This window comes from Pan paniscus, chromosome 2 (genome assembly GCF_029289425.2).
Source record: "Pan paniscus chromosome 2, NHGRI_mPanPan1-v2.0_pri, whole genome shotgun sequence".
NCBI classification, from domain to species: Eukaryota; Metazoa; Chordata; class Mammalia; order Primates; family Hominidae; genus Pan; species Pan paniscus.
The window spans coordinates 141,171,958-141,199,551 of record NC_085926.1 but is presented as its reverse complement, the minus strand read 5'-3'; the positions used below and the strand labels follow the sequence as shown (position 1 = coordinate 141,199,551).

Here is a 27,594-nt window from a genome sequence, read left to right as displayed (position 1 = left end):
ACTGGAAGTCAGATTTTTACATAAACTCTCCTGTTTATTTTAACTTTTTGTCAAAACAATCTTAAACATCAGGCAGGAAAAACAAAACTAATCTGCAAACCAGATTCAGCTCATGGGCATGCCAGAGGTAACATCAGCTTTTTCTAAATCATTAATGCCAAATCATTAAATAAGATCATTTAGGACCCTCAATGATCTTCTGATCAGGCTCTTCATTTTGCAGATAAAAATTGTGTGTCATAAGCATTAATTGAAATTATAAATATTAATCATCATGATAATGTTATTTTACACATAATCCTATTTATTGCCTGGGCTATGTGTACAAAGAACCTGCATGTTGACACATCAAGGTTGGAATCCCAGTCCTGAGCTATGTCACCTTAAGCAAGTAACTTAACCACTCAGTTCTTTCATCTGCAAAATGGCAACACTGACTTGGGAATTTCAGTGGAAGTAAGATTTAAAAGGGGCAATTATTAGAAGTTATCATACACAAGGCCTATCAGAGGGAGCTGGCTCAAACCCCTAGTGGTTGCCACTGCCTACCCTCTACCCCTCCAGGCCCTCCTTTGTCTATAAATGTATTTTCTTGCATTATTTGGATAGCTAATTTAGGATCCAGTTGATTTCCTCACCAAGTTAATGTAAAATAGAAACTGGAACTTCTCATTTTGTCGAAGCAGGCTCTTTTAATAGATTTCTATGCTGCCTTGTTGCATACGTATTGAGTGCCTTGCCTTGTCAAGATTTGAAAATGCACTGTAAGGACTTTAGCTTTGCCCTACTAAAGGTGTTGTTGTCAGTTGAAAGCAGACAGAAACTAAGGCTCCTAAATCGCTCCGCCTTCCTCCCTCAGTTGCCTAAATTCAGTGTGTGCTTTCGTGCTGTAAACAACAATTGCAAGAAAGAGTAGGCGATTTGGGTTTAGTTTTGTTTAGTTTTATTTGAGGTTAAGTGAATCCCACAACAATAAAAAATCAATACTGTATTTGGCCAGAAAGACATTATTAAAGCACCTAGATTAAATGGAACCTAAATAATAGCCCATTGATTTTTTTATCCAACTTTCTGTAATTTACTTTATAAGAAAAAGAATTATTCTCAGTGCACCAAGTGCTTGACTTAGGGCTCAGTATATTCTACAACATTTTACATGAATTTATTTTTTATTATCTCATTGTATTTGTTCTATTTGTTTTTATAGATGTGTATGAGATTTATTTTTTTAACGCTGGTTCCTAATTCAATGCTTGGTTTTAACAATGGATACTTTCTGCAAGGGTTACAGAGACATTCAAAACATTGACTTTTGCTAAAAGGTGGGATTCTTCAGTATTAGTAAATACTGTAGTATTCTTATTTTAAAATCTGATCATAGTGATTAAACCAGCTTTTGACTCTGAGACTACCCAATGCTTGAGTGTCCCATTATTCAAGAATTTCCCATTCCAGGCCAAATAAGACCCAGATAAGCTGTGATTGACAGTAACATGCTAAAATTCAGTCTCCAAACTCAATCCCAGATCATATTCAACAGAAAGTGAACTTCCACAATAATACCCAGTCCTCAGGTGTATTTCATTTTGAAAGTCCTCTCTCCTATAAGTACTGGCAATACTGAGGGCAATTATAGGGAAAATGCCAATTATGACAATATCAAAACAGCCATGGAATGATAAACAGTATGAATTAGTCTCTCCTGCCCAGCCATTTCCAAAAATTTCTGTTCATATCAGGTTTCATAGGAAAAGGTATGATTGCAAAGCTAACTTTATGTATACAATATTGATTTTTGGCCGAAGAAAGCCATATAATACTAAAATAAAGAATGAAGAATACATGCAGACGCACATATCTGCCAGGCCACTTATTAAGCCCTGCCTGAACCAATGCATACAAGTAGGTCATTGAAAGTCACTGAAAACCGGGGCAGCTCCCCTGGCAGGAGATGTTAACCTGCAGGAGGAATCTTGCAGACAAGTGATACATTTCAGCTGAGCAGCTGTATATTTTATTTATGAATTGATATAAGCACAGAGGTATATAGGGAGAGGAATGCATATAATGCGTAACCTTAAACACACTCCAAAATAAAGATAGATGGGAGAAAGATTTATACCTACACATGCTCTAATTTAAAGGACAACCCTCTGTCCTTACTGCCCTGCCCCAACTCCCCAGTAAAAGAGAAATAAGAGCCTTAGTGTAATTAGTGTCTTTCTTATTTCCCCCAGCAGCGGCAGCATTAACCAGCCCCAGGCATGTGTCTCAGTTAAGACCACCTACGCTACAGCCAGAACAGTGTCATCAACGTGCAGAGGGATCAGGGATCATATATGCCACTTGGTCCAAAAGGCACCAGGGTCCTACATTTTGCAAGAGATCCTTAAAGGGTCATATCTCTCTTCCGAGGTGTCCACACAGCTGTGAGCCCATCTTAGAGAGTATAATACATGTTTGCATAGCATTATGGAAATGAGGTTGGGAAGGGACCTCATATTATTATGAAGGACCTTCCTATTACCATAGGAAGGGATTCTCTAATCCACACACCTCGTTTTATAGCTCTAGGACAACCTCCAGCTACAGGGGCTGCTCAGCAAACACAGGAGAGTAGAGGACCTCAGTGTGGTCAAGAGGTAACAGGATATAGGACATCGTGAAAACAACATGGGCTCTGAATCTAGGCCGATTTGGGTTCAGATCTCAGCTGTATGCACCAAGGCAAATTCCCTAACTCTTCAGATACTCAATTTATTCATCTGTACAATGGAAATAGTAGTGTAAGTCCACGAGCTGTTATCTGTAGTTCAGAAATCCAAACAGTCCTGAAAACCAAAAGTGTTTCATAATTCATTTCATGCCAAATCTGACTGGAGCTGGAATTGCTTGGAGGTCAAACCTGACCTGAAGTAATATGAGGCTACACACATTATCATTATTTGTCCCATGGTAGCCAAGCACCATGTCAGCACCCAGCAAGGGGCTTCTATGCCAAATATAAGGCCTCTGGCTCTGTGTCCTCATCCCACAAGCTCAATGGAGAGGCTTCTGCTGGTTCTAAAGCTCCTGGCTCATGGCCACTCATCCAGCTGGAGTAGCAGGTTAGACCAGGACAAGCCCAGAGAATGGCTCTTCTTTTTCAGAGCGCAGGGCTATGTGGGGGATTCCTCTCGGGCCCATCCCCACTGGCTTAGAGCAGAGGTGTAGGGTGAGAGCCCCTCCAGCTGGACTTATTTAAAACTCGTATTGGCTCAGCTGCAAAATTCCACTGTGGCATTTCCTGACTTTGCTCCTCTTTTTAAAACAGAAAAGGGACATTGGAAAAGGAGGAAATTCCACTTGTACCTTTATGGAGTTTTGTCATTCTGTAACATGTAATCAATTTGGAAAAAGGAATGGCACCTCAGACAGAAAAACTAAAAGTAAAGTGATGCTGCAAAAAATCTTTCAAGACAGACTTTTTAAACCTGGTCCATGGGAGCTGGATTGAAGTTCTGGTTGTTATCTTCTTCCCCTCCATTACTAGGTATTTTAAGCTGGGTTTGTCCTTTCCTGATGTCTCCAGCCCAATAGACTTTTCCTGCTCCTTTCTGAGTGCTGACCTGAGAGGCCCCCTGACTGTCCCCTTCGGGTGAAGAGACAGAACCCATGGCTTTGGCGTATGATTAAGGCCAGCCTCACAAGTGGGTAGAGTGAGAGATGATGTGAGGGTATCATGGGCAGGTCCTACTCAGAATAAACCCTGCCTCCCGGCCTTCCACCACCTGAGCTCTTCTCCTTTGAGGCCAGAAAGGTTTTAGTCAGCAGGAACCATCTAAGGGAAATGTGGCTGGATGAGGCTAAGTCTCATCGGCTTAGCACTTCGACGAGCAGAAACTGACAGCCAAATCAGCTGGGAGTGGACACTGGGAAGGTGGGGACAGAACAGGGGATGATGACAAGGAGGGTGCTGCTCAAAGGGAGGGTGACGGCATGTGAAGGATGAGCTTTATCAACTTCCCTATTCTCCATGTCATTTTGGGCAGTCAGAATCTTCCCTGTTCCTAAGCCATCTGCAGTGCCGGCCTGGCAGAGTTGCGTGGCTTCACCCAATCCCAAGCACTTCCACCCTCAGTTAAACATACAACATTCCAGGCCATATGCAACAAACATTTTTGAGCATCAACTGTGTGTCAGGTCCTTTTGCTAGGCACTGGGAAGAGATAAAGCATGGCCCTGCCTTTGAAAGACTCCAAGCTGTCACCTACATAGAGGTGTCAGGCAAAATGATTTTACTGATTCTCAAAGTAGGTTCCACAGTACATGAAGTCTGGGAGATACAGGGGATAGGTGCTGGATCTAAATTTAAGGAACAGTGTTTATTTCACAGTGTTTAGAAAGGTCTCAGCAATAATGAAAGATGCTTAATTTTCATAACTTATTTGGGCCCAGAACCCATTTAACATCTATTAACGTAGTTGTCTGCCATGGAACACACTTTGGGACCCACTCTTCTGCTTTATTTCAGCCAGATGTGCTTTGGAATTCAGAATTTGGGGGGTGTTAGCAAGGCAATCTGATGTATCCTTTTTCTATGCTATGTGTGATGGCTGACAGCGTATCAGAGAAAACAGAAAAGGCCTAGCTCTGTGAGATATGGAGGCCTGCAGGCAGTGTTTACAGACACATAGCTTCCCATTAGACTCAAATCTGGGAATGCGTGACCAGATTCCTGTTGTTTCAGCCACATTCATCCCTGTGCTCATTTATTTAGCGAATATGTATTGAACATAAACTATGGAAGCAACTATATTAAAAACTGGTCATTCCCTGTCATCAAGGAACTTGCAGTCTGCCAAGTGAGGTAGGGGAGGCCTGGCAGGTGTGACAAATGCCATGATTAGGGAGTGACCACACATCCTGGTTTGCCTTGGACCATCCCATTTTATGCCTATTATTTATGTACACTATGTACAGGTGCCCCCTTTAACTCTGTCCTAGTTTTGACAATAGATTACATGGTTTCCCTCCTCCCCCTGAGTTATAATGGGTGCAGGCTGTAGAAGACCATAGGAGGGAGGGTCAGGGAAGGTTTCTCAGAGCATCTGACCCTTGAGTTCTGAATTACTGAGGACAAGATAGCTAGGGACAGTGGTGAGAAGTCCACACTAAGGGGAAGAAGTAGCAAGTACAAATGATGAGCAGAGAGAGGAGTCAACACATGCAGTTACGAAGGAGACATGTCTCAGGGTAAGGAGTTTACACTCCTTCTAAGGGCCACAGGAAGCTTTTGATGGTGTTGTAAGCAGGGAGTCCCATGATCTGGTCAGCATTGCAGAAGAACCTCTCTGGCTATGAATGGGAGGGGAGGTGGAGCAGGGAGCTGGCCCCATCAGCAGAGCCCCTAGACCAGTGAGAAGGTGGTTGCAGCCACCTAAGGGAGGGGTGCTGGCAGCAGCTGTGGGATAAAGGGAGTAGATGGATGAATAGATGGATGGACAGATGGGTAGATGGATAGGGGAGGTCTTTGGCAGGTGGAGTAGACAGAACTTATTGATGGATGGATTGACTGTTGTGCAGAAGGGAGAGGAAAGAGTTGGAGGTAGCGCCCATGCTTGAGCATGAAAGTGGATGATGACATTTTCAATGAGACAGGGGGCATGAGAGGGAGAAACAGATCTGGGAGAAAGCGATACAGTGAGCTTCGTTTTGGACAGGACAAATATAAAGTGCTCTTGCTGCGTCTCTGAGAGTTCTTAGCCTTCGCCAGAGCTTCAGGGCTGGAAGGGTAAAGACAAAGGGACATTTAAAAAAATAATGGTTCAGAAACATTCTTGAAACTAAATGAAACAAAAAGCCAAGTCAAACTGTACCGGAGCAGCCTTGTTACTGGCACGATGAATCACTGGCTGCTGTTGTTTGGGAGGCAGTGAATTGAGCCTCCAATGCTAAGCTCCTCTGTTTAGCCCCACAACAGAGCTGGTGTAGACAAGGGCCCTGTAAGCATCCCTCCCACCCATGCTAATTACAGAGCCCTTGGCCTCCCGTCATCCCTACCACTGACAGCTCAGCTGTCATCAGGTGGTCTCAGTCCTGCCTCAGGCTAAAATGGGTTTAAAGTCTGACAGTGGATGCTCTCAGTCATTCACCAGCTCCCTAAGGCAACCACCAGCCATGTCTGTTCACTTGCCACTGCTTCCCTGTGCACCAGACATACCAGGGAGCATTTTACAGTCTGGAAGCAGGGGGCAATGGGATCTGTTTTGCCTTAGGTAAGAGGGTATTAGAGCTTTAACTTGCTTTGATAGTCCTTGGATCTTCCAATGTCATTTGAAGTCCTCTAGTCTTCTATCTGACCATTTTTAGCTGTATGTCCTTGGCCTCAAGTTTTATTAATATTATTCATCTTGATCATAGTCTGAGAAATTAAAGTGACCACATTTCTGTTATGATCCTACTCTTTCCAAGCAAAGAAGAAAAATGTCTTTGTGGAACATCACTGCCAATAGGGCTCTGCTTGGTAGATGGTGCTGTAGGAGGAGGCATCTGCTCTCTATAACAATCAATCATGAAATCATCGTACCTACAACCAGCTGGGTCAGTGACCAGAATGAGCCCAATGTCTAGAACCTGAGCCAGCTGAAGATGTATTATTTGCCCCCCAAAGTCTTCCTTTTGTAATTCAGAGGACCAGCCTTTGTACACAAAGCAAGAAAATTCAAGTTTCCTTTCTAAGTTGTTAAAGTGATCCAGGGCCAAGGGCAGTCTTTTAAAGAGATCCTAAAAGAACCCTTGGACCTGAAAATGCGAACAAGTAGAACCTGAGCTGCGTATTTATACTTAGCAGTCCCAAGAAACCTATGGGCATTTGGATTTTATAATGTGATATGTTCTTTGGTTTGGTTTTGTTTTTTTTTTAATAACTGGAGCCCAGGCTTAGCTTTTTTTTTCCCCATACTCTATGTATAGCTGAAATTACAATCATCATAATCAAGCATTTAAGCAAACAAAAATAATCATTTGAAGGCTATTTTCCATAAGCTCTTTAGTTCTCAATTCACTACAATTCCGTTCAGAAGGAAATGTTCCATTTTTTCCTATTGTAGTATTGTCAGCAGTAGAAGCAATGACCAGTTCTCCACATTTAAAATTAATTCCACTTCAGCTTTCCTGAATAAAAACAAATTGATCAAAAGCCTGAATTTTTTTTCCAGGAAGACTTTTTTTCTCTACAGACCAGAATCTACTGGAGAATACCATCCTAGTTAAACTGAAAGTAAGAAGTTAGTGTAATTTTGAGCCCTTCTTGAAAAATCAAATTGCTTATCTCTGGGAAATTTTTTAATCTCTAAAATCCCCTTTGCAGTTCACTTCATGTGAATGCTCCTCTTCACCCCGGCCATTCCTAATTACAGTGAGAAGGTCTGTAGGTGTAACAATTCTATGAACTCACTGTTATTCCATTAGCACTGAAGGACAAGGTGCTGAGCAGAAAATGGGAAAGTAATTGTACTGGACTTCATGAATAGCAGCACTGGGAATTATTCCAAACCCTAAGGGAACAGTTATATAGTCAGCTCCTTCACTGTGTGGGCAAAGAAACAGAATTTGCTAGAATAACTCAGAACAATGGACGATCTGCTCCAGGTTCTTTCAGCTTCAGTAACCTGTGAATCATACAAATGAGACAGAATCACAAGAGAAGCTAGCAAAGGCAAGCAGTGGAATGGAGACTTCCAGAGTATAAAGATGGGGTAAAGGAATTTGGTTGTTTTTTTTTTCCCTTCTTGTCCATAGCACTTTTTGATGTCTACCCCATAATAGACTATTTCGAGTCATCAAATAAATCAGTTTGCTTTATTAGTGAGTTTCTAAACTGGCAAAGCAAAACCTTTACCCAGGATGTGAACTTACCAAGCCAAAGGTCAAACTACAAAATAGGAAATGTTATCAGCTTTTGCTACCTCCTCCCAGTCAGTGCAGATCTTGAGCTGTCTTGCTGAGCATTCTTGGGCCTTCCCCACTTGCCAGCAGTTATTCTGCACCCCGCTCCACACACACACACAAGTGAGACCAGAAGGAAGGAGGAGGGAAAGTGTCTCAGATAATCCAACCTTTGAGTTCTGAATTACTGAGGAAAAGGTACGTAGGGACAGTGGTGACCAAGGTACCGAGACAGAGAAGGGTCTGAGACATGGGGAGTTTTGCTGACGCACACCTCGTGAGGTCCAGAACTAGTGGAGCCTCATTTTGCTTTAAGAGTCCTAATGACATGGGCTATCATGACCCAAAGGTGACCTGCACTGGTACCAGTTTCACAGTCTGTCAGACACTAGGAAGTATTATGCTAAAAAGTTTGGTGTTAATCTGAGTTATTTGCTTCCTGGGGAAAGCACCAGAAGATGCCATTCTGAGGGTTATCTGCAGGCATTGAAATCTGGTGTGATTGCTTTCCAGCTCCACCTAGATCTACAGCCACATCCCTAAACTGGGAAGAATCAATAGAAAAGAACATAGCCCCACAGCACAAAACAATGGCAGCTTTAGTCTGAGCAAGAACATTCTGTGAGGCCCCAGCTGAAAGGCAGGTTGGGATTTGGAAGGAATGTCACCAGGCAGTAAACAAGAATGATCTGGGAGACCCTGGCCTCTGCCTGTACTGAGAATGCCTTGGACTCCTTTCAGAACGTCAGATTTCTTCCAAGAGCTCTGAATGGCATCGGGCTCCTGTGACCCTGCAAAGCCAATAGAAGGAGCTCTGAAATGCTTGGCTTGGCCTTCTCCAAATCTGCAGGAAGGTCACAGCCTGTATGTCCATCAGGTCTGTGTGCACCAGCCCAAGGCTTTACCAAAGCTCTCAAGTAGGTCCTGGGAAGGTTTATTGAGACCCCCACCCCTTCCTACCACTACTGCCTCCAGAGCACACATATACCCTCCTTCGAAAGCACTCTTAAAATCAGCAACAGAAAAAGGAAGCCCAATTAGGAGAAAATAACTAGCATTCAGTCAGCAGATGGCATATGGAATATGAAAATTTCCCAGCCTCTAAAACCATCACCTTTTCCATGACCTTGACCTCCCTTTTTTTGGTTGAAAGAGAAGAGAATCTTTCAGCTCTGGGCATATTACTAACCCTGATATTCCAGCCTTTCCTAGGCTCTGGTTTATAAACCACATCCCATACTTCCTCTACTGTAATCTAATTACTAAAATGCTCAAAACACCCAGCTCATGAATAGAACCTCCTCAAAACTTTAATAGAAAGCAGGGAGAAAGAGTTCTCAGCTCCTGTCCCATGGTTCTCTCCCCTTCTTTTTCCTTAAAACAACCTGGACACCTGTGGCAAAAATATTAACACTGCAACCATCGCAAATGGAAGTCTCTAATAACCCCTCCCTGCCATAGAAATTGCAGCTAGTTCTGCTCCCAACCAATCCGAGCCCCATGAATCATGCCACTGAGCTCCCAAGTTACTGTCAACTGGGTTGACAGCCTCAGGTATGATGCTGCTGAAGCATCCTCAGAGAATGCAGAGAAGTGGAGGTCTTTTCTCAGAGGAGGCTCTGTAAACTCTTTTCAAGCCTAGGGATCATGCTGCACTGAGCTCCAGAGTTAAAGAGGGGGCATGTTAGACTACAGTGCTGCAGCCTATGTTCACATCCTGGCTTCACCACTTCATACTTATGTAGCCATGGCTGGCTCCTTTGCCTCCCCATGCCTCAGTTTCCAGACCCATAAAATGAGGATAATGATAAAACTATCTCCTAGGATTAAAGGAGATTTTTCATGTAAAGTACTTAGCACAGAGCTTCCAATACAAATGCTAGACACCATTAATAGTGTAGTTCTAATGAGAACACATGGACACAGGGCAGGGAACATCACACACCAGGGCCTGTTGGGGTGTGGGGGGCTAGGAGAGGGATTGCATTAGGAGAGATACCTAATGTAAAAGACAGGTTGATGGGAGCAGCAAACCACCATGGCACGTGTGTACCTATGTGACAAACCTGACGTTCTGCACATGTATCCTAGATTTAAAAATATATAGTACAGTTTTGAGCCAGAACATCAGAGAGTTGAATAGACTTTGGGGACAAGAATAGCAGGACCTCATCCATAGTATGGATGGAATAGTGTGGAAAGAACCATTGATATCAGCACATATTTACCTTCCCTAGCCCCATTTGTGATATATCAATAGGAATATCAAAGGTATTTGAAACTTCATATAGAGCTGTCTGTATCATTTTGTCATAAGTATTGCTGGGCTTGGAAGATTACCCATAAACGACGACTTCATTGTGGGGTAGGGGAAGCCCCTGAACACATGACTGAATAGCAGGGACCCTCCCAGCATTGCAGGCTGGTTCCCATAAGACTTCAAGTTTTTTGAAAAAGTATTTAAATGATTAGGAGAATGTCTAGACACTGAGGTACTATTAGGTTGAAGTGGAAATCTCATAAGATCCAGTTTCCTTTCTAAATTCTAGTTTCCTAAGACTCAGGTTGAGTTAGAAATGTCTACAAAGAAATTATATTTTAGAAACTGGTATTATATTATATTTTAGAATACTTCCCACCCATGGCCACTACGGTAGTAGTGGGATATAAATGAGGGAAAATTCTCCATCCTGCTAAAATATTTAGAGACGAATTCTGGCTGAAGGTCACAATCAATTCAGCCTTCCCAATTCCTGAGGGTGATTTCAAATTGGGTTTCAAAAAAAAAAATAGGTCCAAATCCCACAGAAATTTCTAGAGCTGGCATTAAATGAATCTTCTTTCACAGAACTCCTAACAGCAGTTGGATATTAACAAGGAGAAAAGAACAATTATCATTTGGGACTCCAAGTGCCACTTTATGTCACTTTAAAGAATGAATAGACTTCCAGCTCCACTCAGCTGCCTGTTCACAATTACAAAGCAATGGTAAATAATCGTAGTAAATGGAAGGTTTGATTTAGGAGGGTGAAATAGTATAACGACTCGATGCTTTCTCTTTTCTGTGGCAAGGCAAGCAGGACAGCTCCTGCCACGGGTTTGGCTTAAATCCGGATCTGTGCCTTACCAAATTAAAAAAAAAAAGGTCCTGGAACTATTTATTAAAGTGGACACACAACAAACTACCAAAACATTATTTTTACAAGGAGAGAATGATCATATCATGAGTCATGGTTTAATTTGCTCTCTAGTGGTTTTATTTAACCAAAGGATCATACCTGTTCGTGCCAATAAAACTTGAGTGGTTTTAATAGAAAGTACATCGTTCCATTTTCTCAGCATGCCAGTTTACAAGGAGCCATCTGAGCTCTACTCCTGAGAAGATGTGTTGATATGGTGGATATGGGCAGGACTTTCCGTTTGCACCCATAATTCACCCCAAAGGGAGGTTTTATACTCACGCTGAAAGGGGTCTAGACCTCAGCCAGTGAAGGCTTTGATCTTGGGCCTGAAAGTGTCTTATCCAAACACACATTCATTTAATCTTGCAACTCAAGAGTGACGCACCCTTCCAAAGTGGTTTGGGAGGACCAAGGGGACAGGGTTGGGGCTTGCAGGAGAGACTCACAGATATGCCTGAGGAGCCAGTTATCTGTGATACCCAGTCTCAGGAGAGCAGCTTTGCCTCTCAGTGAGGCTGGAGGGCAATGTAAAGCATTTCTAGTGCAGGCAGTCTCCTCTAGGGCTTTCCAGGGGGAGTGAGATTGTATATACAGGGAAGTATAAGGGCAAACAAGAACTGCCCTAGGGAAATCCAGACAGGCTGAGATCCATGGCTGCTGTTTTTCCCACCTTTCCTTCCAGTGTCCAGCCCAGTGCCCACCCGTCTCCTATACCCCTGTCCCTAAGGCCACCGTCTTGTGCCATTTCCTGACTATATTACTATCAACTAAGTCCAAAATAAGGTGGAGGTTTCAGATAATACCTTTCCCAGAAGAATTTGTATGTTAACATAAAGCCCTAAATCCCTTTCAAGTCTCAATTCAACAAACATTGAGGAGACTCATTTCTGCCTACTGGGCATTAAGCATTTGTGGAAACAAAGAGGAAAGAGACTTGCCCCTCCCTCAAGGAGCTCACAGTCTAACAAGAGAGGAGATATATAGTCAAATAATTCTGATATAATCAATGGAAACAGAAAGGTCTGTGGAAACCCCAGTGAAGAAATTCCTGTGTTTGTCACAGGAATAGTGACAAAGAAGAGGTACTATTTGAATTGGGTCCTGGATCCAGTATCCATTAGGATTATGTCTGACTATGTATAACAGGAAAATCCAAATAACCATGGATTAATGAAAATAGTGGTGTTTAATCTCACTAAAAGAAGTCTGGTATTAGACAATCTATGTATGGTTAACAGAGCTCCATGATGCCACCACAGTCCTATCTTTCTTCTTTATCTTTTTATATAGCTTCTATCCTCAAGTTTGCTTCTTGGGCCCAAAATGGCTGCTGGAGCTCCAGAGAGTCCATTACCATTACAATTCCAGACAGGAAGGCAGAAAGGGCAAAATTGATGCTCTGAGAGGCTTCTCTAGAATTCCACTCAAGAACTTCTATTTCATTGGCCACCCATTCTGAGGAAATAGAACACCTCCATAGATTCAGGCTTATATTGTAAGGAGGAGAGGGAGACTGGATATTGAGTAGGTAAGTAGCAATCTATGCAACAGGCTTCAAGCATAAATGGGGCTTCCCAGAAAGACAAACTGAAGAAGGACATTTCTGGTAATAGGAACAAAACATGCAAAGATAAAAGTCTGTAAAGTATTTGGTGGGCATTGGAAACTCAATAGTCTAGAAAGGCCTTCCAGGTCAACCTTAGTAAATCTTATTTTTCTGAGTGGGTTGTGGGTTTGGGGGGGTATGTGTTGTGGTTATTGCTGATGTGGAACCCCACCATGAATAAAGGTAAGAGAAGCAACTCTGGTTCAAAGTGCAACAGGAAGAGAACTGTACTTGAATAATTAGAATGTAAGAGAGAGTGACAAGTCCTAAGAGAGTGGTAACTAAAAGATCAATAGTACTTCACAGGCAATGACAGTAGAGTTATATTGAATGGATTTAGGATTTCCAAGTGCCAAGCTGAAAGGAAAAGCTGTCCAAATGGAGGGAACAGCATTTGCAAAGGCCCAGAGAGATAGTGAAACATAAGTGACATTGAGCCTGATTCCCCTTTATCAGAAACTAAAGTTTGTGAAGCGGTGTGGGGAATAAGATAGGAAAGGTAAGTGGGGCAGGATCAGTGGAGGACAGTGCAGTTCTAGTATCTAGCAAGGACGTAACCATGATGGAGGCCTCTGATCTCAACCACTTGAGCAAAGTAGCAGCAATCATGCCTTTGTACTGCAGTTTCTTTTAATAAAAGTAGGATGCACTTGTAGTCTGGATTCTCAAGGCACATAGGCCTATTGACAAAACACAGGATCCATGAGGCCTGAATCTTGATCTAAAGTCCACCACTCAGTTTTGGACTAGTCCCTGCTGCCTCCCCTGCCAAAGCATTTGCAATCTAACTCTCTGTAGTCACACACTGTGTAGTCCTCAAGTCAACTCATCCCAAAGAGTTGGGACCCTGAGGGAAGGCAGTGCTAGTATGTGCTCTCCGTCTTCTGTGGTGCTCCCTGTCTCCACTTTGGAGCTACAGATGTGGCCAATTCTGTGGGAGAATGATTTTTAAACTGTATGTGACTACCCATAATGGGTCATGGAATCATTTAGGTAACTCAGAACCAGCATGTTTTTTAATGAAATAGAATACTGTATTAGAATAGGTTAGACTACACTGTGGTGAACATTTCTAAACTCTTAGTGTCTCATCAAGCAAAGTTTTATTTTCTCTCAAAGGCTGCTAAGGATGTGGTGATTCTCTAGGGCAAATGTCCTCCATGTAGCAATTCAGTGATGCAAACAGCTCTGATCGGTGGCTTTACCACCTTCACCGGAGGCCTCCCTGGGTCACTGTAACAGGGAGAGGGTCAGCCTGCTGGCTTCCTGTGTTTCAGTGTAGAAGTGATGCTATCCCTTTATAACCATAGCACATTGGCCAGAATTAGTCCTAGAGCCGCACTTACTTCAGGCACCTGAAAGAAGAGAGCTGGATATTGGCAGATACTAGCTAGCAATGTCCAGTATAAACAGAGTAGAAGACAAATGGAATGGAACAGAATATATCTAAGTGCATCACAGAAGGATTTTAGAGTTATATGTGTGTGGTTGAGAAAATGTTGAGGCATGTACTAAGTAGCAATTGTAAAATGTATTTCTGGCTAGGTGCGGTAGCTCACGCCTGTAATTCTAGCACTTTGGGAGGCCAAGGCAGGCAGGTCACCTGAGGTCAGGAGTTCGAGGCCAGCCTGTCCAACATAGCGAAACCCTGTCTCTACTAAAAAAAATACAAAAATTAGCCGGGCATGGCAGCGGGAGCCTGTAATTCTAGCTACTGGGGAGGCTGAGGCAGGAGAATCGCTTGAACCTGGGGGCAGAGGTTGCAGTGAGCCAAGATGGCACCACTGCACTCTCCAGCCTGGGCAAAATCAAGTGAAACTCCACCTCAAAAAAAAAAAAAAAATGTAGTTCTAGGTAGAGGCCAGATGTTTAAAAAAGGCTTCAAAGGGGCTACATCTGAGGAAAAAAGTATGTCTAGGAGGAGAAGAGATTTGTGACATGTGACCCTATAAAGACAAAGGGCTCTCCTTGTGTCTGCTCAAAGAAAATAAGTTTCTGAAGTCTCCTGAACAGTCTTCATTCCATAGCTCAAAAATAACCCAGTGTTACATACCTGGATTCGTATAACAAACTCAATGGGTTACAGTCAACATTGCTGGGGTGGGAAGTGTGTGTGTATTCATTTTGTTCCCTAAAAGAGCTGCAGGGCATGCATTCTAATGAATTTGCTAAATGGCCAGGAGTCCATAGAGTTTGGGAAAGTTAGAAGGTGGCCTCAAGAACACCCAGGGACTGGAGAAACAAACATAAGAAAGGGGAGTTCTAGGCAGGCCCTGGTGACTCATGCCTATAATCCCAGCACCTTGGGAGGCTAAGGCGGGAGAATTGCTTGAGCACAGGAGTTCGAGACCAGCCTGGGCAACATGACAAAACCCTGTCCCTACAAAAAAAATTAAAAATTCACTGGGTATCATGGCACATGCCTGTAGTCCCAGCTACTCGAGAGGCTGAGGGGGGAGGATTGCTTGAGCTCAGGAGATCGAGGCTGCAGTGAGCCATGATTGTCACTGGACTCCAGCCTAGTGACAGAGCAAGACCCTGTTTTTTTTCTTAAATAAAAACAAAGGCTGCTCTAAGGTGACATTAAAAATCTAATGCCCCATATATACCATGAAATACTATGCAACCATAAAAAAGGATGAGTTCATGTCCTTTGCAGGGACATGGATGAAGCTGAACAGCATCATTCTCAGCAAACTAACATAGGAACAGAAAACCAAACACCACATGTTCTCACTCATAAGTGGGAGCTGAACAATGGGAACACATGGACCCAGGGAGGGGAACATCACACACTGGGGCCCGTTGAGTGGTGGGGGATTTAGGGAGGGATAGCATTAGGAGAAATACCTAATGTAGATAACGGGTTGATGGATGCAGCAAACCACCATGGCACGTGTATACCTATGTAACCTGCACATTCTGCACATGAATCCCAGAACTTAAAGTGTAATAAAAAAATTTAAAAATCTGATGCCCAACATGAAGACACCCACCTTCTAAGTAAACACCTCACTTGTGTGGAAACATGGATCATTCCTATGGCAGGACCCTAATTGTGTAAGTTCTCACTTGAAATCCTGCTGTGAAACTGTGACATCAGTCATGAAACAATGAGCAGTGCCTCCCTGGTACCTCTATGTGGGGCACTGCTCTGAGAAGAGAAGCAAACCTTCAGGGAAAAACTTGGCAATATTTTTCCTAGGGCTCCAGAAGCCAGAAGAAGAAATGTTATGAACACTGCAGGGCATGTGGAAGGTGTTATATTAGTAAATTGACTTGGGATGGTTGAAATATATCTCTGAAACCTGTAACTCAAGGGACACAGTGAAAAAATGTTAGCTAACGTTTATAGAATGCTTATTATGTGCCCAGAACTGTGCTAGAAAGTATATCTTCTCCTGTATGAGGCCACTCCTGTTAGTTAGTTCCATTTTTTGTGGTCAAAGAGCTCAGGAAGTTTGCCTACTTGTAGATAATAAGAACAGAGCTATGCTTCAAACTCAGCTTGTCTTTTAACTGCTACAATAAAAAAAAATACAGAAAACTTGGGATTACTTAGAAGTAGCAAGGTGTTCTGAGCTGAACTGTTTCTTCCAACAAAGGCATGTTGAAATCCTAACCCCCAGTACCTCAAATGCAACCTTATTTGCAAATAGGTTCACTTATAGATGTAGTTAAGACAAGGTCGTGCTGGAATAGGGCGGGCCCCTAAGCTGACATCACTGGTTTGCTTGTAAGAAGATGATCATGTCAAGACATAGAACACCCTGTGAAGACAGAAGTAGAGCTTGGAGCGATGCATCTACCAGCCAGGGAACACCAAAGATTGCTGGCCTCAGAGCCTTCAGAAATATTGGATTTAGCCTCTAGAACTGAGACAATAAATTTGCAGTTTTAAGTCACTCAGTTTGTGTACTTTGTTATGGCAGCCCTATGAAACTAATAGACAAAATAATTACAATCTCCAAATAATTACCAAACCAGATCTAACACAGCATCTAGCATCTCCTTAGTAATGAGAAAAATCTAGGCATAAAGCTTTGAAGACTTTGGCTCAAACTGAGCAGCAGTCACAGCAGCTAGACCCCCAGCCCTTTGCGTTTTGTGTTTGCCGTCTCCCTCCCCATGTAAGCGCTGAAGGTAGTTTCCTCTTTGACTTAGTGCTCTGAGAATCTGAACCTGTGGGGCCTACACTGCAGTTGCTGGTGCAGACATAATGGTTCCTATCTTTTCGGAGGCAGGAGATGATTATGCATCTCCCTGGGATCCTTGCCCATGAGTTCATGTCCTCTGCACGGACATGGATGAAGCTGGATACCATCATTCTCAGGCACACACTCCATTTTGGGAGCCAAGCGGGGGACCCAGCCCCAGGGAGTATGGGATGAGCTGCCACCCTTATCTTAAGTGTGAGCTCTGGGGTAGCTAGCTAAAACTCTAGTGCTTATAGGACTACATCCAGTCAGTGTTGGGAGCAGAAATCAAGTGGAAATTTTTCCCCAAACCAGAGAGAAGACTTGGAACGGAGGAGCACAGTTGCTTCTCAGAGTTCATTTCTCCAACAAATTGTTAGGGAAGTGACCTTCAAAGGCCTGTTGTCAAAGTCACCACAAGCTAACAGAGGGCATCTAGGTCTGGTGGCACTTCCTCTAACCAGAAAGCCACTAAAAGCCAAGGCTCACTCTATGCAAGTGGCAGCAGCATTCTTCTCCAGAAATGTTTTCTTTCAAAACAACTTGAGCCAAATGTAACACTATCCATATGGCACAAATGGATTTTATCTGTATCTGGTAGGTGGCAAAGATTCCTGGAAATCTTTTGATCTGTGTGCCCAAAGGGAAAAGGTATAAAGACCTAATAGTGGTAAAATTTATATTGTTATCATGGCACTATGCAGCTCATAGATGCAACACTTCCAAACTCAGAGCCTTTCAGACCAGATACCATTCTGCTCCAGTGGTTTTCAGAGCATTGTTGAAATGCAGATTACTAGGTCCTGCCCAAGGATATTAGCTTCAAGGCCCCAGGAATGGTATTTTAACAAGCACAAGAGGAAATTCTGATGCAGATGGTCAGGAGACTACACTTAGGGAAACACTGGGTTTCGACTTTCTTCTGTATTAAGATCCAAGGATATAGATCAGATGAACTCTCAGGTTTCCTCCAGCCTCATGATTCCAGTATGGCCCCTTGTTTATCTTGTGTCCATTTGCCCTACTTGAGCTGGTTGCTTTGGTATCCTAGAACAACTTTCTTTCCTTTAACTTTTCCAACCAACTCCACTGCCCTTTCTCTGTCCCTTGATTGCCTGGCTGGCTCTGAGGAGCCAAATAGAGTTATCTTAACATTTGATAGGTAGATGCTATAGATATCATTGCTAAAACCAACTCCCAATACAACTAAGATACTAAGCATACCACTTTATCAGCCTTTAATCTGCCCTCATTATTAATACTTAATCATCCCTGACCAGAGTTTCCTAACTCAGGTCTCTAGGGGGTTATGGATGGGTTTCAAGACATCTGAAAACTCTCTGAAATGTCATGTGAAATTGTATGCAAATAACATGCATGTAGGCAGTTTTTTGGAGGTTTTTTTTTTTAGACAAAACTCTACAGCCAGGGAAGGTTAAGAACCATGGTTTCAGATATCATCTGACTCACCTGGTTGTGATATAGGAAGTTCATTTTGATAATTCTAAGCTACACTGTTTGACTCACGGACAGTTCCTAGTCAGCTTAAGCAGCCCCTACAGAAAACAATATCAAAATCTAACTAGATCATGTTTCTCCTATTCCTTGGTAATATGCTAGACACTTTACTAATCAACAAAGATAGAAGATCAGATAAAATGCAGTTCCTAGAAGATGGCACTGACATCACAAGCATAGCCTTTCAATCCCTCCAAATCCCTACATAGAAACAGACAGAACAATTAAATAACAAAACCAAAAACCCAGAGACACATTTACAGCAAATCTAAAATTACAAGTGGACAGAGACAAACCAACAATACCACAAGTATATGCAGCAGGAAAAAGGAAGCAATGGAGTAGCGTCGGATGGACCTGAAGACAGGAGAACCTCTAATTAGTCAACGGTATTCCCTGAAAAGTATAGTTGGAGTGTTTTTGAAAACATCCTTAGAACTGGAGTTGGGGCTATCACATTCTCTAACAGTAGTAACTAGATGGTCTCAGTAAGGTAGACAGAGGCTGGAGTCGTCAAGGCCCCTGAGAGCTTTCAAAACGGATCCACATGGGCTCCCTCCTAGTACAGGGCCCTATACTGAGAAGAAACTGCCTGGAGGAATTAGAATTGAGCAGGATAGGGTCAGTAGAGACAAGGGAAAGACAGACTAGGTCTAGATCAGCTGGGGAGGGAAACAGCAGGAAAGCTCATCATGCAAACCGCCATACTTCACACTGTGAAAAAACAACCGAAGAGAGAACTCTGAAGCTTAGAAAGTTTTCTAAATCCTGCCTCATTCTCTTAGGAAAATGAATTTCACGTAAAAGTGAACAATAGAAACGAATAGAGGTCAGTTCCTATAACAGAGCTATTATAAGAAAAATGAGGGTGTGGAATAGAATAATGTTCCTACAAACAATGAAAACATGCCAGAAAGACATGCTCATAAAACAAATCAAAATTATAACATATTACATCAAACAAGTTAAGAGACTAAGAAAATGATACAAGACATGAAAGAATTAGAAAAACAAACTCTAGAAATAGAAAAAATCATTTAATAAATCAAGTCTAAATTAGAAGGAATACAAAAGTGAATAAACACAATTGATAATATCTTAAGAGAAATACCAGGTGAAGGGGAAGAAAAAAATCAGAAATAAAAATAATTCAAGAGAAAGTGACACATATTGAAGATTAAGAAATTGAACATCTAGAGAACAGGAGTCCCTAAAGAAGAAACGCAAAGCAAGGAAATAGAATGCTCCTAAAAACGATCTTGAAATAACACCCTTGGAACTATACATTGAAAGAGCACACAATGTACCTGAGACATCAACCTAGAACAACCAACATTAGATAAGTTTTAACAAAATTAATGAACTTTAAAGAAAAAGTCCTTTGGGCATCTTGGGGGGCAGGGGGAAGCATGTGATTTGTGGTAGAAAGAAAGTTTCCACAAGTTCATTAAATTTTCAGGAACAACTTTGCATGTCAAAAGAAATAAAATACATTTAATGTGCTCAAAGTATAAGCCAATGCTTTTATTTCCAGCAAAATGACTTTCAAAATAGGCACAAACTATTATCAACATACAAGACCTCAGAATATTGTTCCCATGAACCCTTGCTGAGAACTCTACTGAAGAACAAGCTTCAGACAATCAAGGTGACTAGAGAGAAATTGACAAAAGGCCTGGAGGTAGGCATGAGATCAGCAGTCACCTGATCATTTAGCTAGGACTAAATGATAGTTAAGAGGGAAACAATATAGTCTGTAATGGCTATATGTCCAGACAATATAAATATATGACAACCATCTATAGTTATACTGCAGGAGTTTTGTAAATGGGAGGTCAGAATGCAAGGATATGGCAAAAATATTTTAATGTTTTAGGTAATTATTATGGTGGCATTATCAGTATTATTCTGAGATTGTTGTGTCTGTAATCTAGGAGAAAGCAAATGAATCATTGTGGAATATTCTCATTTGATTCTCTGTGTCCTTGAAAAACAGAAATATTTGAATTGGAAATATCCATAAGAACTCATGAGATCTATAACCAGTGGCATGGTGAAGCCAGTTCACACCAACAGTTTGTACACTTTTTTCAACTCCAGAGTCAGTAACTTTGTGTCAATAGCTTGAAATTAGCCATGGTGGGAGTATTTATACACCATGGAAATTGGGAAATGCTACAAATCCAGCCTTTCTTCCCCAACAGAGAGTCAATTGTTAAACCATTTGCCAGCACCCCACAGTATATAGCAATCTTTAGTGTCCAGATCTTAGTAAGAATAGAAGGGAATAGAAAAGCCATCTGTTTACACATTTCTTGATCTGTAAAATGGGATTATAGTACCCAATTACAAGTGTAAAGAGAAAATAAGACATATGGAAATGCTATATAAATGAAAGGGTGTAGGGTAGAGTATTCCTGAAAATCCTATATGGAGATAAATGTGCTTTCCTTCTTCACACAGCTGTGTGCTGACAAGCATTTTACCCTTATAACAAGACCATTTATCAAGTCTATAAACACTTGCAAATGCTCCCAGTAGGCAAAAAGTCTTCTTCCACAAGCTGAGATATGATCATTTGTTAATCCACTCCCAAGTATAACATTGAGTATTCATTTTGTTGAGTCAAGTATCTATCCCAGCCCTTAGACAAGATGCAACAACTGGCAGAGACCATTATATAGGTCTGGGTTCAGAGACAAATGGGATTATGGCTTACCTTATACCTGTCCTCACCCTAAAAATGATGGCTTATGGACATAGGGAGACAAAAAGAACATTGTCTACTATTTAAGATTTGAATCTCATATGGGAGGGCAATACTCCAGAGAATTCCAAATTCACTTGATCAGTCACCTGGGATGATTGCTGAAAATTCAGTGTCTTCGTTTACTTCCCAGATCTGCTGAATCAGAATCTCCAAGAGAGGTCTTTAAAATCTGAATTTTTAACAAACGTTCTAGATGATTTTCATGATGAGGCAAGTTCAGAGAAAAATAGAACACAGCTCCACAGGGTTCTAAAAGTAAAGATTTTTAAAGAGGGCCCAAGATAAGTGACGTCTTAGTCTACTTGGGCTGCCATAACAAAATACCATAGCTTGGGTGGTTTAAACAACAGAAATTTTCTCAGTTTTGGAGGCTGGAAGAATAGAGCGGTCAGGTCTTGGTGAGGGCTGTCTTCCTGGCTTACAGATGGCTGCCTTCTTGCTATGGTCTCACATGATCTCTTCTTTGTGGAAGGTGGGAAGAGGGAGAGAGAGAACAAACTCCCTAGCATCTCTTCTTATAAGGGTATTAATTCCATCATAAGGGCCCCACCTCCAAATATCACACTGGGGCTAGGGCTTCAACATAACCCTAGCTATGTTAGAGGGTGGGGGGATGCAGACATTCAGTCCACATAGGTGCAATGGGGTTTAGTCCTTCAAAGGAGCAGGTGCTCATTTGTGGAGCTGGATCATTGGGGTTTTTGCTTCTCACTGACCTATGCAAAGCCACATCATACAAGCCATAGGCTTAAGCTGTGTACCCATTGGTTTTAGCAACATACAATGGACAAAACATGATGATTTAAAGTAAACAACAACAAAAGATCAATCAATGTCACCAGGTATTTTGGATGTTATTCAGTTAAACACCAAATTTAGCTCTGGACCTGCTGTTAGCCCAGACCAAAGGAGAAAATGCACTTGCTAACTGTCTTTCCTATTTCACGCAAGTTAAATTCTGGGTAGAGTTCCAGCTTTTACTTATGTCTCCTGAACCATACTGCTATTCTCAAACTTATGCCCTTTAAAGGTGAGAAAAGTCATTGTTTTTCCCCCAGAGCTGAACATTTTTCTCTCAATGCATTTCTAGCTTATTAGAGAAGCAAAACTAGTCATATTAAAAATACCCAATGGGGAACCTCCCCCCCCCTCCCATTCTGGAAGCTGATGAGAAAAATAACACATTTTGCAAAATTTGCAGTTGGGTTTTTTTAATAGATAGAAGAGTTTTCTTACCTTTTAATAATTCAGGTAACCCTGGAGATCCAGCCACTTTCCAGACATTGCTCAGCAATGAAGAACTCAGGAAGTCCCCAATTCCAAATTGGTTATCCAATTAGGCAAGTCTCATTACTCAGTGTCTTCGTAACAGAAGAAGGATAGCTCAGTGTGGTAGAAGAGCCCCTGAATTCAGGCCTAGCTCTGCTGTAAACTAATCAGCAGTTTCCATTGAACAATTTATTTACCTTCTCTGAGCCTGTTGCCTTCATTAATTCAACTACTATTTCGTAAGTATCTAAGAAGTGCCACACTGTATCCAGGTGAAGGGGACTGCCTTCAGGAGACCACAGTTTCGAGAAAAGGGAATTTTCTATTCTGTAATGTAATGGTTCCTTTCCTTGTATGGGTGCCTTGTCTCTGTTCCTCACTAGCTTGGCACATGAAACAAAAACCTGTGAGTGTATGATGGAACAAATGAATGAGTGAGTGAAAGAAAACGGTTTTTTAAATCACCTTATTTTATGCCACTACCACTCTTCCTAAGGTCGCCTCCGCCTAATAACTCAGGCCCAAGTAGTTCAACTTTGATTTCCCCTTTCTTATGTTTCTAGCATCAGAAAACTCATTTGTTGGCTGTAATCTGCCCCTTCATTCTTCCCTGGCACCGTTCCTCTGAATCTACTTCCATCTCTTATACACCCCTGAATATTTTCCTATATTCTAAATCCAAACATCCATTGTGCACATAATATATAGCAAGCACTGGGCAAATCAAGATGCTGAAGAACAGACTCAGCTCCACATTTGATATGGCTGCAGACCACACTCTGTGTATCCCATTCACAGCCACAGAGAGTATACCTCAGTTGACTCACAGCTACTTGGATACCAGGACAGGCAAAATGATGCCACGTAATTCCCAGGAGAGTCTTACATCAACTAATTCTACCCACCTCTCACTCACCACCTCATGCTAGCCCCCTGAACAATAAAGTTTAACAAAAATAGCTGTTTAGGGGTATAGAACCACCTTAAAATTTCCATCCACTTAGTAGTCCATGAATCTGGGTGCTACACCAAATGACTGGAGCACAAAGCTCTTATCACTACCTTCAGTATCGTTTTCCCATCATTATCAAAAATGAGACACCAGTTTCTCCAGAAAACATTACTCAGACAGTTTTTTAAGTAAGTGGCATTTTTATAGCATATCAAGGTTTAAAACCATTTCTACATATGTTATTTCAGTCAATATTCACAACAAAGCCTGAGGCTCAGAGGATAAGTAACTAGGCCATATGGTCAGTAAAGTGGCAGGGCTGGCATTTATGCCTGGGTCTGAGTCAAAATCCTGGAGCCTGCACAGAGGGAGCCAAGTGATACTGTTCGGTTTAGTCCTCATACTCACTAAAAGCTACACATTTAGCCTTTAAGCATTTACTCCAATAGCATTATATAGTTGTACCCCCTTATCTGCTGGGGATATGTTCCCTGACCCCCATGGATGCCTGAAACCTCACATATGCTAAACTCTGTATACACTATGCTTTTTCGATCTGACAACCACAATGGCTACTAAGTGACTAGGGGCCAAGTAGTGTAGACAGTATGTGTATGCTGCACAAAGGGATGATTCATGTCCCATGTGGGATGGAATGGACAGTGCGAGATATCACTCAACTCAGAATGGCACACGATTTAAAACTTGCGAATTATTTCTGGATTTTCCATTTAATTTTTTTGGACTGTGGTTGACCATGGGTAACTAAAACCATAAAAAATTAAACCATAAATAAAGGAGCACTATATGCATAGATTTAAAGAGATAATAACCTCATCAGGATTTTTTAAGGGTATTCATTACACAATCCTAAACTTATACTTTACTTTTGTAACATTATTTTGGCTTTTTCAGTATGCCGAGCCTCTCAGCAGAAGTTGCTCAGGCCTCTTTCAAGCTCAGAGCCTTGACAAACTTTTTTTTTTTCTTTTAACATGACATCACTAAAAATGTTGCTTACTTGCTGTCACTTTTCCATCCTTCCACCTGGAAATAAAATTGGCTGGATTTTTTTTAATTTGTACTCCAGTTGTACATATATCTTGTCCACCTCACCTCCATAAAGTCATTTTTATTGACCCATACCTACTATAAACCCTAGAAAGATCACGTACCCCAGCCTGAGTCTGCAGCTCCCCAGCAGGGGCGAGATCTTGTGCTTTGCTCTCCAGAAAACCCAGCTGGTTGCAAACCCTGACCCTGCCCTGAGAATTGTCTTCTAGGGGTGATATTGGAGGATTCAAATAGCAGAGGGAGCCTTTGGATTATTTAAAATTATATCTCTAGGCCTCAATTCCTTCATACGTAAAATGAAAGAAATAACACTAATGAAAATTAAAAGAACATCAAGAGCTTTTCAGATTTGTAGATATATTTACAAGATATTACACCAAATACCAGGCTCTGAACTTTAATATCTTCACCTAACTGGGCACAACAGCTACCCATCTGAAAGGAGGGATCAACTTTTCTATTTGCAATTGGAATTGCAGGCCCTCCTAACATCTTCCCAGTCACTCTCCTCACATCATAACAAGGCTTCGTTCAGGTGCATGGCCTGCTTTGGTGACAAATACATCAAGCCAGAAGTACCAGATTCTTTAGCCTCCACTGGGCTGCATCTTCCCTCTATGCCCACATGCTCAGGGCATCATGAGAATGGCATGTGAATTATCCAGCTATGGATGGACTCCACTAGAGGCATCTCCAAGATCATCTCATGCCCTGAGTGCCTGAGCACAGCTGCAGATCTTCATGATCCAACCAATGATAACTCCTCTCCATTTTTTCCCTTTCCCTATTTACTATAGCTTTTTGGAAAGTTGATGAAGTGAAATATTCTCCAGCACAGGAAGTAATATAAAGCTTAAAAGTCATTTCTGATGGAATGCTGAAATAATTCCACTGCTTTCCTTTGAGCAAAAAAACTAAAATAAGGCAACCTGAGGCAGCTCTGGGGATTTCATTATTGATAGATTGGAGGAAACAATGGCTTTAGATGAACAAGTTTTTCTCTTGTTAGAGCACTTTGGAATGAAGAGATGAGAAAGACAGGTGCTAGACAACAGAATAAACCCAGCACCAACTTATTTACATAATTTTGTATAGAAATCCATTGATGTATGAAGTTTAAAGTGACTGTTGAATAGTGAAAAAGTAAGTATTTTGGAAAACAATCTATGTTCACTACCTAGCTCTAAAATAACTGAACATTTTATAAAATAACTCTTGCATCTTTGTAAAACTTGCTGGCAGTTTAAGCTATGCGTGTGTACAGTTTTAAGAAAATACAATCTTTTATGTTATCCTTTAAGGTAATTCTTAAGAATGCATTCTCTAAGCAAATGAGACATTGAGTTGGGGATAGGATGGGAAGAGCACATTTACACTTCTGATGCAGCATGGGCCATCCACCATTTCTTCATGATTAAAGGCTATCAGGAAGGCTGGAAAAGTATGTGTAACAAAGATTATAAACAGCAATTTTTGCAGGGCAAATTTCTTCCTAAGTGAGGGAGTAGGGGATTTAAAGGCAAACGTAGCTGTCTCAGCATACAAAGGTTTGTGCAGCGTAAGATTCCTAAATCCTAACTCCCTGTTGACAAGTATTCCTTAACAGGCCTCCCAGGTATCTGAAACCAATTTTAACCCACTCTGGTCCTCCGCTGACTACAACATTACCTGAATGGTGTGGTCCGATTTCCAGGCTGCTTACCAGTCCTCAAGCCTATGGGGTAAGTAAATCTCAGGCCTCTAGGGTGAGGGAATATCCCTTGTGGGACAGACTTGGTGAATATCGATGAGCCCAGGAACCTCAAAAAGCCTGCTACTTGCAGGATTGAGGAGGAAGCTTTTTTTTTTTTTTTTTTTTTTTTTTTGAGACGGAGTCTTACTCTGTTGCCCAGGCTGGAGTGCAGTGGCATGATCTCAGCTCACTGCAAGTTCCGCCTCCCGGGTTCATGCCATTCTCCTGCCTCGGCCTCCCGAGTAGCTGGGACTACAGGTGCCCGCCACCACACCCAGCTAATTTTTTGTACTTTTAGTAGAGACAGGGTTTCACCATTTTACCCAGGATGGTCTCAATCTCCTGACCTCGTGATCCACCTGCCTCGACCTCCCGAAGTGCTGGGATTACAGGCATGAGCCACCGCGCCCGGCCTGAGGAGGAAGCATTTTTTAAAACTTCACTGCACTAGGAAGCATTTCTCTTGTCAATTGTTGCTGATGTTGGCTTATTCTTTTTTATTGTTACCAATATTTTTAACCATAAAATGACCTTAGAAAATGTAAAAGAAGCATCCTCACAAACTGCTGTGTTTTGAGGTTTTGAATACTAGGCCTGTGATTTATGGCTCAAGGGAGTGGAATGAAAAATGCTGAGAGGCACTTAGAATCATTACTAACAAATCAGAGGTCAGGTAATTGGAGAAGAGCACAGTCTTAGGTTTGCAAGTGCCCTTAGAAGTGTCCAGCTGGCTAGCCCTGTACACAGACAAAAACTCATCTCAGGTGTGTTCAGGGCACAGAAGCCTAAGGCAGTGGTTCTCAAACAGTAGTCTCCAAACCAGCAGCCTCACTTGGGAACTTGCTAGAAATGCACACTCTCAGGCCCCGCCTCAGAAACCCTGAGCTTGAACAATGATCTGTATTTTAACAAGTCCTCCATGTGATCCTGGGACAGGCGAAAGTTGGAAACCACTGCCCTAAAAATCCCCCGGCAAGGGCCCATTCTACAAGTAGTTTAGTATGGCCTTCCCAAAGCCAGTGGAGGAAGAGTTGGGATCTTAATTCTTTCAAGGGAACCTCTGTATGGAAAAAGTTATTATTAGCCAGATGCAGTTAGCTTCTGGCATTATCCGACTTCCAGCCATTTCTAGACTTGTGATACTCATCCCAAGAAATATGCTGAGAAGACACACTTTTAAGGTAAAATGTAACAGGAGGCCAGGCGCGGTGGCTGACGCCTGTAATCCCAGCACTTTGGGAGACCAAAGTGAATGGATCACTTGCAGTCAGGAGTTCAAGACCAGCCTGACCAACATGGCAAAACCCCATCTCTACTAAAAATACAAAAATTAGCCAGATGTGATGGTGGCACATGCCTGTAATCC

General features: G+C 42.0%; 1 protein-coding gene across 2 annotated transcripts in view; it reads left to right on the top strand.

Moving 5' to 3' along the window:
• SLC9A9 (solute carrier family 9 member A9) overlaps positions 1-27,594 on the top strand; it is a 582,632-nt gene that overhangs the window by 552,788 nt on the left and 2,250 nt on the right. For both annotated transcript variants that reach the window (XM_003826509.4, XM_055110591.2), the window contains one exon: positions 26,112-26,217. In XM_003826509.4, coding sequence (XP_003826557.1) covers positions 26,112-26,217 — 106 coding nt within the window. The remainder of the gene's footprint in view (positions 1-26,111; positions 26,218-27,594) is intronic.